Source organism: Oncorhynchus gorbuscha, linkage group LG20 (assembly GCF_021184085.1).
Source record: "Oncorhynchus gorbuscha isolate QuinsamMale2020 ecotype Even-year linkage group LG20, OgorEven_v1.0, whole genome shotgun sequence".
Taxonomy (NCBI): domain Eukaryota; kingdom Metazoa; phylum Chordata; class Actinopteri; order Salmoniformes; family Salmonidae; genus Oncorhynchus; species Oncorhynchus gorbuscha.
Window position 1 is genome coordinate 26,444,927 of NC_060192.1, and position 12,510 is coordinate 26,457,436.

The following is a 12,510-nucleotide window of genomic DNA, read 5'->3' on the forward strand; positions in this document are numbered from 1 at the left end:
GATACACTGCCGATTTTGTTCTTCAGCTTGCAAGCCTCCACCTTTTTCCTCCAAACATAATAGTCATTATGGCCAAACAGTTATATTTTTGTTCCGTCAAACCAGAGGACATTTCTCCAAAAAGTATGATCTTTGTCCCCATGTGCAGTTGCACACCGTAGTCTGACTTTTTATGGCGGTTTTGGAGCAGTGGCTTCTTCCTTGCTGAGCGGCCTATCAGGTTATGTCGATATAGGACTCGTTTTACTGTGGATATAGATATTTTTGTACCTAATTCCTCCAGCATCTTCACAAGGTCCTTTGCTGTTGTTCTGGGATTGATTTGCACTTTTCACGCCAAAGTACGTTAATCTCTAAGAGACAGAACACATCTCCTTCCTGAGCGGTATGATGGTTGCGTGGTCCCATGGTGTTTATACTTGTGTACTATTGTGTATACAGATGAACGTGGTACGTGACTTCTTTGGATTTTCCCATGATGTCAAGCAAAGAGGCACTGAGTTTGAAGGTAGGCCTTGAAATACATCCGCAGGCACACCTCCAATTGACTCAAATGATGTCAATTAGCCTATCTGAAGCCATGACATCATTTTCTGGAATTTTCCAAACTGTTTAAAGGCACAGTCAACTTAGTGTATGTAAACTTCTGACCCACTGGAATTGTAATTTCTGTAAGGTCTGTAATTTTTACCATTGTTACACTTCAACTATGAAAGATGGAATACGAAACAAAAATCCACAAAATCACATTGATATCATTTTTAAGTAATTAATTAGCATTTTATTGCATGACATAAGTATTTGATACATCAGAAAACCAGAACTTAATATGTGGTACAGAAACCTTTGTTTGCAATTACAGAGATCATATGTTTCCTGTAGTTCTTGACCAGGGTTGCACACACTGCAGCAGGGATTTTGGCCCACTCCTCCATACAGACCTTCTCCAGATCCTTCAGGTTTCGGCTGTCGCTGGGCAATACGGACTTTCAGCTCCCTCCAAAGATGTTCTATTGGGTTCAGGTCTGGAGACTGGCTAGGCCACTCCAGGACCTTGAGATGCTTCTTACGAAGCCACTCCTTAGTTGCCCTGGCTGTGCGTTTCGGGTTGTTGTCATGCTGGAAGACCCAGCCACGATACATCTTCAAGATCTTGCGATACATGGCCCCATCCATCCTCCCGTCAATACGGTGCAGTCGTCCTGTCCCCTTTGCAGAAAAGCATCCCCAAAGAATAATGTTTCCAACTCCATGCTGCATGGTTGGGATGGTGTTCTTGGGGTTGTAATCATCCTTCTTCTTCCTCCAAACACGGTGAGTGGAGTTTAAACCAAAAAGCTCTATTTTTGTCTCATCAGACCACATGACTTTCTCCCATTCCTCCTTTAGATCATCCAGATGGTCATTGGCAAACTTCAGACGGGCCTGGACATGCGCTGGCTTGAGCAGGGGGACCTTGCGTGCGCTGCAGGATTTTAATCCATGACGGCGTAGTGTGTTACTAATGGTTTTCTTTGAGACTGTGGTCCCAGCTCTCTTCAGGTCATTGACCAGGTCCTGCCGTGTAGGTCTGGGCTGATCCCTCACCTTCCTCATGATCATTGATGCCCCACGAGGTGAGATCTTGCATGGAACCCCAGACCGAGGATGATTGACCATCATCTTGAACTTCTTCCATTTTCTAATAATTGCGCCAACAGTTGTTGCCGTCTCACCAAGCTGCTTGCCTATTGTCCTGTAGCCCATCCCAGCCTTGTGCAGGTCTACAATTTTAACCCTGATGTCCTTACACAGCTCTCTGGTCTTGGCCATTGTGGAGAGGTTGGAGTCTGTTTGATTAAGTGTGTGGACAGGTGTCTTTTATACAGGTAACGAGTTCAAACAGGTGCAGTTAATACAGGCAATGAATGGAAAACAGGAGGCTTCTTAGAGAAAAACTAACAGGTCTGTGAGAGTCAGAATTCTTACTGGTTGGTAGGTGATCAAATACTTATGTCATTCAATAAAATGCTAATTAATTACTTAAAAATCATACAATGTGATTTTTTGGATTTTTGTTTTAGATTCCGTCTCTCACAGTTGAAGTGTACCTATGATAAAAATGACAGACCTCTACATGCTTTGTAAGTAGGAAAACCTGCAAAATCGGCAGTGTATCAAATACTTGTTCTCCCCACTGTATGCTTGCCTGAAAAAAAAGAGAAAAAAAGTCTGAACACATCCCAGCCAGATCAGGATGTTTGTCTGCACTTGGAGTTCTATTGTTGGATATTTTGTTCATCAAGCCTCTGTGTACGTATTGTGATTATCACGATTCTATATGTATTGTGATTATCACGATTCTATATGTATTGTGATTCTCACGATTCTATATGTATTGTGATTCTCACGATTCTATATGTATTGTGATTCTCACGATTCTATATGTATTGTGATTATCACGATTCTATATGTATTGTGATTATCACGATTCTATATGTATTGTGATTCTCACAATTCTATATGTATTGTGATTCTCACGATTCTATATGTATTGTGATTCTCACGATTCTATATGTATTGGGATTCTCACGATTCTATACGTATTGTGATTCTCACGATTCTATATGTATTGTGATTCTCACGATTCTATATGTATTGTGATTCTCACGATTCTATATGTATTGTGATTCTCACGATTCTATACGTATTGTGATTCTCACGATTCTATATGTGTTGTGATTATCACGATTCTATATGTATTGTGATTCTCACGATTCTATATGTATTGTGATTCTCACGATTCTATATGTATTGTGATTCTCACCATTCTATATGTGTTGTGATCATCACCATTCTATATGTATTGTGATCATCACCATTCTAAATGTATTGTGATTAGCACGATTCTATATGTATTGTGATTCGATACTGTGATTTTGTGTTTCAATGTTCCAAACATATTGTTCCCCATATGTCTGCTGCAGAGTGAGCCATGAGAGTTTTGATCAGTCATGGAAATAGACATGCTGAAAACTAATTGTCTCTCTATTTAAAATGGAGTTTTAGTGCAGGTACTGCTAACTAGCGCAAAAACCATATTCCGATATTTTCAAAACAATACGATATATTATAGGAAATAATGTCCCAATATGTTACAGTATCGATTTATCCACCCCCATCACTACTACTCTCTAAATTAAGATTGTACTTTGGCAGTGACAGAATATTGTCAGTTCAAAACAAATGATTGTATACATTCTATGCTGCTTTGTATTAAGTGATACTACTCCATGTTAGTCTGCAGGTTGATGTTTATTGTGATGAGTTTTGTCCTGGAGGCAGGACTGAGTAATTTCCACTAGATTTGTATTTATTCTTAACCTTTATTTAACTAGGCAAGTCAGTTAACATCAAATTCTTATTTACAATGACGGCCTAGGAACAGTGGGTTAACTGCATTGTTCAGTGGCAGGACAATAGATTTTTACCTTGTCAGCTCGGTGATTCGATCTATCAACCTTTCGGTTACTAGTCCAACGCTCGAACCACCAGCTGGCTACCTGCCTAGTGGTTAGACTTTGAATGTCCTTTCCTGACTTGATGAAGAGGCTTCAGCCTGGTGGTTTGACTGGGGGGTAGTCAGCCTGGTGGTTTGGCTGGAGTGTAGTCAAGCCTGGTGGTTTGGCTGGGGGGTAGTCAGCCTGGTGGTTTGGCTGGGGGGTAGTCAGCCTGGTGGTTTGGCTGGGGTGTAGTCAGCCTGGTGGTTTGGCTGGGGGATAGTCAGCCTGGTGGTTTGGCTGGGGTGTAGTCAAGCCTGGTGGTTTGACTGGGTTGTAGTCAAGCCTGGTGGTTTGGCTGGGGGAGGGGGGTAGGTAGTCAGCTTGATGGTTTGGCTGGGGGTAGGTAGTCAGCTTGATGGTTTGGCTGAGGGTAGTCAGTCAGCTTGGTGGTTTGCCTGGGGGTAGTCATACTGGTGGTTTGGCTGTGGGTAGTCAGCTTGATGGTTTGGCTGGGGGATAGTCATACTGGTGGTTTGGCTGTGGGTGGTCAGCCTAGTGGTTTGGCTGGGGGGGTAGGTAGCCAGCGTGATGGTTTGGCTGGGGGTAGGTAGTCAGCTTGGTGGCTTGGCTGGAGGGTAGTCAGTCAGCTTGGTGGTTTGGCTGGGGGGGGGGGGGTAGTCAGCTTGGTGGTTTGGCTGGGGGGTAGGTAGTCAGCTTGATGGTTTGGCTGGGGGTAGGTAGTCAGCTTGGTGGTTTGGCTGGGGGGGGTAGGTAGTCAGCTTGATGGTTTGGCTGTGGGTAGTCAGCCTAGTGGTTTGGCTGGGGGGTAGGTAGTCAGCTTGGTGGTTTGGCTGGAGGGTAGTCAGTCAGCTTGGTGGTTTGGCTGGGGGTAGTCATACTGGTGGTTTGGCTGTGGGTAGTCAGCCTAGTGGTTTGGCTGGGGGGGTAGGTAGCCAGCGTGATGGTTTGGCTGGGGGTAGGTAGTCAGCTTGGTGGTTTGGCTGGAGGGTAGTCAGTCAGCTTGGTGGTTTGCTTGGGGGGTAGTCATACTGGTGGTTTGGCTGTGGGTAGTCAGCGTAGTGGTTTGGCTGGGGGGGTAGTCATACTGGTGGTTTGGCTGTGGGTAGTCAGCCTAGTGGTTTGCCTGGGGGGTAGTCATACTGGTGGTTTGGCTGTGGGTAGTCAGCCTAGTGGTTTGGCTGGAGGGTAGTCAGCCTTGCCGGCCCTGTTCTGCTTGAGCTTTTTGGCATTAACAGATGTCTGCCTGTATGTCTGCCTGGCTGCCTACTTATGCCACAGATGGCGTTTGGTCAGAGGCAAGGATGGAGACAGACAAATGGACAGCATCACAAAAGCAAAGCATCACCCTTCTCCCCACCCTATCAACCCGTGTGCTTCAAATGTTCCCCAAACACGAGTGGCCTTTGTTGAGTCCAGCAAGGGGTCCCCTTCATAACCTCCAGGTCTAAGTCTAGAAGTGGGCCTGGGCCAACCCTGGTCTTCCCCTCAGGGGGAAAGGGGAATAGTCAACTACTGCTTCAGGCAACATATGAGAAGGGCTGACAATGTTTAGACTTTGAACGTGTCTGTCAGTTTGGTTGATTTAATGGGAGAGATGAGACTTTAGATTCACAGCACATCCACCAACCGTTGTCTTCCTGCACAAATCATCAAACGAGAGATGCCTGAGTCTGTCTCTCTCCTCACCTCTCCCTCATGTCTGTCTGGCCAGTCTGTCTCCTCCACTCTATAGTCTGTCTGTCTCCAAGTCTGTGTCTGTGGGCCCTCAGATTCATGTGTCTGTCTGGGATTTGTTGTTCTGCTGAAAGTCAGAGTCAGGGGAGCTTGGTCCTGTGTGCTGGGGGGCTGCTCTCTCACCGCTCCCATACAGTGCTCCTGCGCTCTGACATCACAGGATAGGGATGAGCCGGTTACATGGGTAGACACACGTATTTGAAATCAAGGCTCACCTACGCTGTACAACATGAATGATGCATGTTGGAAGACTAGCTATCAGCACAGAATTGGCAGCAAAGCCTTTATTGGCTGCTGAAGACAGAGATAAAGACAGGAGACTATGTGTTCGTGTGGGAGAGAACAGAGATTAATATGTGTATATTCCTGAATCCATGTGTGACTCTACATACAGTACTTCCCAATAGCTATGGACTTGTATTCAATTAAGCCAATGAATGTGTTGCTACATAGTTTAACTGGTGCTGATGGAGCTGCTGTAATCGTACGTAATATGTCATAATTGAGCTGGGCTGTGTATGTCTGTGTGTGTGTGTCTTTACCATGGTCTGTACAGCTCCTCACACAGGTCTGTAATTACTGTGTTAGCCCATGATTATCCAGAGCTCAGGCTCCATCACATACAGGCTCAAATGGGCCAATTAAACCTGCATCAGCAGAGACACATCCCCATCACACACACACTGTAAAGGCATTCATAGGTGGAAGAAGGATCGGACCAAAGCGCAGCGTGGTTTGTGTTCATCTTTTTAATAAGAAACTGAACACTTCAAAAATACAAAACAACAAAGTGACAACCGAAACAGTTCTATCTGGTGATGACACACAAAGACTGAAAATAACCACCCACAAAACACAAAGGAAAACAGGCTACCTAAATATGGTTCTCAATCAGGGACAACGATAGACAGCTGCCTCTGATTGAGAACCATATCAGGTCAAACACAGAAATAGAAAATATAGAAAAACGAACATAGACTGCCCACCCCAACTCACACCCTGACCATACTAAATAAAGAGAAAACAAAGGAATAAAGGTCAGAACATGACACACACACACATCATAGTGCATGTGTGTGTTTAAAGCATGAGTATATGGGAATGTTTGTGTGAATCAACACACCGTTTCTTTAGAAAATGTTAATCTTTCTTAACTGTGTGTGACCGGGCCTAATTCATCACAGTTGTCAGAGTGAATCGACTCGCAATCTTCAAAATGTTAATGCGATTTGGGTGCAAGGTCAAACATTATCTTTACATTATCTTTACATTATCTTCTGACCTTGGTCAGGAGTATTTTTCATACAGACTAAATCACCTCAAAATAAAGGACATAGCCCAAGTTTGGGGTGAATAACAAGGGGAGGGGGTTGTATCTCTGTTGGGGTCTACTGCCCCAAAGCAATACCGTGGGCCTTTTTGTCCCCTCTGGCTGATGGAGTAATGGAGGAGACCTACAAGCATCCATTTGCAGCTTGGTCTCTGGGGAGTTGTAATGATACATCCTCAGGTTGTGAGTGGGAGTGATATAGAGTGATATATGCCAACCCCCTCTCCCTCTCCTCTCCCCATGTTCCACTGAGAGGGTGACCCTGCTGTGGATAGAGAGGTCCCTGGAGGAGTGACGTGTGGCGGGGGGATTATACCCCCTCTGGTACACAGCTGAGACCATAGGTTTCCCCCCTGCCCCCTCCATCATCATCAGCCCCTCCACACAGCCCTCCACCTGAAAGGCACTGTGAAATAGGGCACTGTGACTTCTCTACAAGCTAAATTACTGGCAGTAACAGGGGTTGATGTGTTTGTGCCTTAGCCCACCACCATTAGGCTTGGTATAAGATATTGGTGTATTTGCCTGGCTAGCTCTCTGTGATGTAGTCAGGCAGACCAGGTTTATACAGCAGTCCTCTAAGGCATCATTTTTGCAATTCGTTCCAGTCATGGGCAGCAGAGAACTGGAAGGAAAGACGACCAAAGTGAGATATACCTGCTGGAGCGCATGCTACGAGTGGGTGCTGCTATGGTGACCAGTGAGCTGAGATAAGGCGGGGCTTTACCTAGCAGAGACTTGTAGATAACCTGTAGCCAATGGGTTTGGCGACGAGTATGAAGCGAGGGCCAACCAACGAGAGCGTACAGGTCGCAATGGTGGGTAGTGTATGGGGCTTTGGTGACAAAACGGATGGCACTGTGATTGGATAGGCTAGTTAACACAGTGTTCAAGGAGGGGACAGAAGTATACAGAATGGTGTTGTCTGCGTAGAGGTGGATCAGAGAATCACCAGCAGCAAGAGCAACATCATTGATGTATACAGAAAAGAGAGTCGGCCCGAGAATTGAACCCTGTAGCACACCCATAGAGACTGTCAGAGGTCCGGACAACAGGCCCTCCGATTTGACACACTGAAGTCTATCAGAGAAGTAGTTGGTAAACCAGGCGAGGCAATCATTTGAGAAACCAAGGCTGTCGAGTCTGCCAATAAGAATGTTGTGAGTGACAGACAGAGTCGAAAGCCTTGGCGGTCGATGAATACGGCTGCACAGTCTCTTATCGATGGCGGTTATGATGTCATTAAGGACCTTGAGCGTGGCTGAGGTGCACCCACGACCAGCTCTGGAACCAGATTGCATAGCGGAGAAGGTATGGTGGGATTCGAAATGGTCAGTAATCTGTTCACCTGTCAAGGTAATTAGCATTATTCTACACCATTTGTGAGGACAGCCAAGCTAATTGCACAACCCACCACTCCCACCGTCACACATACAGTGCATTCGGAAAGTTTTCAGACCCCTTCATTTTTTCCACATTTTGTTACAGCGTTATTCTAAAATGTATAAAATAATTTTTTCCCCTCATTAATCTACACACAATACCCCATAATGACAAAGAGAAAACATGTTTTTAGATTTTTTTGGCAATAAATAAAAAACAGGAATAACCCACATAACTTTACATAAATTGAGCTCAGGTGCATCCTGTTTCCATTGATCATTCTTGATGTTTATTGGAGTCCACCTGTTGTAAATTCAATTGATTGGACATGATTTGGAAATGCACACACCCAGTTGACAGTGCATGTCAGAGCAAAAACCAAGCCATGAGGTCAAAGGATTTTTGTATTTTTAAACTGTATTTTTAAACGGTTAAGACTGTTATTTTATTTCATGACCGTCTACATCCATAACTGGCGGTTATACGGTAATTGTGCCAGCCCTAACTCTGAGGAGGTTCTTAGAGTTTTTGTCACATTTCATTAGCTGTGTGATGGAGCAATGATGTATCCATCTTCCCGCCTCAGAACTCTGCCTCAGGAACGGAGTTAAACACAAACACTTCATTATGGAAATGTCTCCCACACAGTAAATGCTGCCATTTGTAACAGGCTTTACTCAGAGATGGCCCCCTTATGTTCGTCCAAAACAGCCCTTTCTCTCTGAACAGAGCTACAATACTGTGCTACAATGTGTGTGATAAGCAGTGGGGTCTGACTAGCATTGATGCTTGTTGTGATCCCACTTTTCCTTTGATGTCTTGTCTCTGTGACATCTGACTGGATGGTAGCCGCAGGTTCCTCTTATAATTTCCCTGACTAGTAATTCCCAGAAAAACTGAAAGAAAGGAATACGTCTCTCATGAGTGGAGGAGATGCAATTGGAATTCATCCTGGTTGGGCTTTTACAGGTTAAGAATGTACAGAAAGACAATCAAATATCTGGATTTGAGCTTGTTTAAATGCAAGGATCCGTTGCGCATCTTTATGCAGTCTTGGCTTTGAGATTAGTGATGAGAAAAAAACAAGGCCATAATATCAAGTAGTCTGCCAAGACCTGTGATTGCCCGAGAGATAAAGCTTTAGTCCTGCCGTCTCTGCCCTCTAATTAAATAGCCAGCATTGTTTTGGCAGACAATACCCTCCTACTCACCATGCTGAACACTCACTCCTACATACAGACATAGGGCTGAGACCAGTTTGTTAGATTGCTCAGGAACCAACTCCCTCTGTGTTTGAGGAGCTTGACCTTTGTTTTAGTTTCATTTTAGAGTTGTATCAGCACAACCTCCTTCCCTCCTTTGCATGCAAGCATGCACTACTGAAGCAAACAGAGACATGCATATCAAGGCCGGTAGACACGTCCCCTCATGTGAGCGTCTTGCAGATTCAGTTGCTTGCCGCTCCCCTCCTCTCTGCGTGTGGTTGCCATGGTATCGGTAGCCAGGGCCTTCACAGTTCCTTCACGGAGCACTGCAGAACTCCCCTTCATAGAGTGAGGGACACATGCAGAGCCTAGACTACTCATGTATGGGATCAGACCCTGATAGGCCTCTTACATTACAGTTACGTTCACAGGCAGATACTGTATGTAGACGTTGTTAGAATAGACAGAATGTACAGTGAACATAGCTATAGTGATCATTCCACATTGTGCATGAACCATGTGATGGAATATCAGTTGTTTGTAACGCGCAGTGTGGTTGTGGTAGAATAGTGCGTGAGGAATTGAGGAGGTGTGGTAAGCTAGAGTAGGCAGCTTGTTGTGAATGGAGAGTGGTGCAGTAGGTAGGTACAGTAGCTGTATTGCAGACCGGGTCATTTGTGAATGGAGGAGCTGCAGTGAGTCTGTTCCAGGGGGTGGAGGAGGAGGCTCTTCCTCCAGACATCATTGGTTCTCAGAGAGGCAGTGGTGGCTGCCAGATAGCACAGATGGGGATGGAGCTGAGGCTAGAGCGGAGGCTGAGGAGGGGCACAGTACAATGTGCCTTGGCACTCCACTCGCCATCACATCAATAATTGGACAGAGGGATGGGCCTACTGCATCACAACCATACAATCTTATCTGAAAGGGGCAGTGACGTGTTCTTCACGGCTGTCTCTCTCGCTTCTCTTCTCTCCACCTCTCTTTATCAATCATTCTTCTCATGACGCACCGTTTCACGACCCATGAAACGAGTAAGCCCTGTGAGTCTAATTCATTCAGCAAAATATTACTGTGAACGAGGGCAACACAATTATAGTCTCTTTACACCAGGGGTTCTCAAAGTGGGGTCAGCGGTACTGCAGGGGGTCCACGGCCAGATCTATAAAAAATAAAAATAAAAATATATATATACAGTTGAAGTCAGAAGTTTACATACACTTAGGTTGCAGTCATTAAAGCTCGTTTTTCAACCACTCCACAAATGTCTTGTTAACAAACTATAGTTTGTCGGTTAGGACATGTACTTTGTGCATGACACAAGTCATTTTTCCCAACAATTGTTTACAGACAAACGATTTCACTTATAATTCACTGTATCATAATTCCAGTGGGTCAGAAGTTTACATACAGTAAGTTGACTGTGTCTTTAAACAGCTTGGAACATTCCAGAAAATGATGTCATGGCTTTAGAAGCTCATTTGAGTCAATTGGAGGTGTACCTTCAAACTCTTGAAGTGCCTCTTTGCTTGCCATCATGGGAAAAACAAAAAGGATCATCCAAGAGCTCAGAAAAAGTACAAACACCATGTGTTATTTCACAGTTTTGATGTCTTCACTATTATTCTACAATGTAGAAAATAGCACAAATAAAGAAAAACCCTTGAATGAGTAGGTGTGTCCAAACTTTTGACTGGTACTGTATATATATATTACATTTTACTACCAACAGATGTAACTACTTTTTGCCAAGGGATCCATAGAATGCGTTTAAATTGTGTATTACAATACAATGTAATATTATTAACCTACAATGTATGTACTTCCCCCGGGTCTGAGGCTTGGTTTGTCTAGCCATGTACTGCAGACGTCATAATACAACTCCTAGTAGGCTATTCTTATCTCACTCCTGTTGCGTTGTGATTATGAAGGAGGTCCCTGATGAATTTGCTAACACAAAAGTGGTCCCCGGCCCCAAAAAGTTTGAGAACCCCTGCCTTAACCTCTCATCTTAGCAGAGTATTGCCTGTCATTGAAGCCTATAAGGTATTATAATGTGCCATTCTTGATGAGGACTGGACTCTGACTGATTAACTGTCTCCGGTTCACTAACCTGTGGCTAGTAAATTCCTGGCATCTACTTGATAAAAGTATCCATCAAAGGACCTATAGGTTCATTTTGGTTTGATGCAGAATTAGAAAGAGTATGGGTCAACAGCTATTACGCAGACACAGAGGAGTTGGCCAGACTACTCTCATTGAATCGATATATCGATATGGGAAAGACTGTGACTGGATCTGGAAATGGATATGACTGTGTGCTAGAGTCTGTGTGTAATAGAACCGTGCTCAGGCCGAGTGTCATTTCAGCTGTCTTTGAGAAACATGCCATGTTCCCATTGATCACTCATTCAGACATATTGACCAATCAAGACAGCGTGGAATCAATTTACTCTCCCAGAGGTTTTCTTACGACCCAACCGACACTCTTGGGGAAAAAAAGGTGCTGTCTAGAATCTAAAAGGGTTTTTTCGGCTGTCCCCTTAGGAGAACCCTTTGAAGAATATTTTTGGTTCCAGGTAGAACCCTTTTGGGTTCCATTTAAAACCCAAAAGGGTTCTACATGGAACCAAAAAGGGTTCTCCTATTGGGTCAGCCTAAGAACCCCTTTTTCTAAGAGTGTCCAGCAGCTTCTGGAGAGACTGGATCCCTTCTTACATTACATCCTGATACATACAGTAGCCAACACCTGATCTGTGCTACTTGATGAAGAATTTGACCATACATGTATGACAGTATGTAGTCCCTGTGTACCCATGACCCTCACCTGCTGTCTGTCTCTTGCCTCCCCCAGATCTGTCGAAGAACAGGCTCACAGAGATCCCTCCAGAGGTGTGTCTGTTCGCCCCCCTTGAGTCTCTCAACCTCTACCACAACTGCATCAAATGCATCCCTGAAGCCATCATCAACTTGCAGATGCTGACCTATCTAAACATAAGGTCAGTGATGACTCATGGAAGTATGTGGCGTGATCTGTTGACCCAATGACCTCATACTGTATCATGATATCAGCATTGTAGTGACCTGGTATAGTTAAGTATTATGGCAGTATTGACTCAATATCAAATGTTCTTTCTGCTATCCGTAGCCCTTTAAATGTCTGTAATATAACCGTGCTCAAAAAAGCCTCAGGTAGCTTACACCAGGTGCATTCCTGCAATGTTATTGTAAGTGTCTGGAGTCCTCGATCTAAGAAGCATCATAAGATAGTTCAACCATGGTATCACCAGGCTAGAGGAAATACAAGGGCCCATGTTCACTTTTGTTCTGCTCTATCTCAGTATGGAGTTTTCCTTTC

At 44.4% G+C, this 12,510-nt stretch overlaps 1 protein-coding gene across 1 annotated transcript in view; it reads left to right on the forward strand.

The window, feature by feature from the left end:
- Positions 1-12,510, forward strand: part of LOC124006869 (leucine-rich repeat and calponin homology domain-containing protein 2-like) — a 96,298-nt gene that overhangs the window by 38,021 nt on the left and 45,767 nt on the right. The window contains exon 2 of the mRNA XM_046317059.1: positions 12,007-12,151. Within this exon, the coding sequence (XP_046173015.1) occupies positions 12,007-12,151 (145 nt within the window). The remainder of the gene's footprint in view (positions 1-12,006; positions 12,152-12,510) is intronic.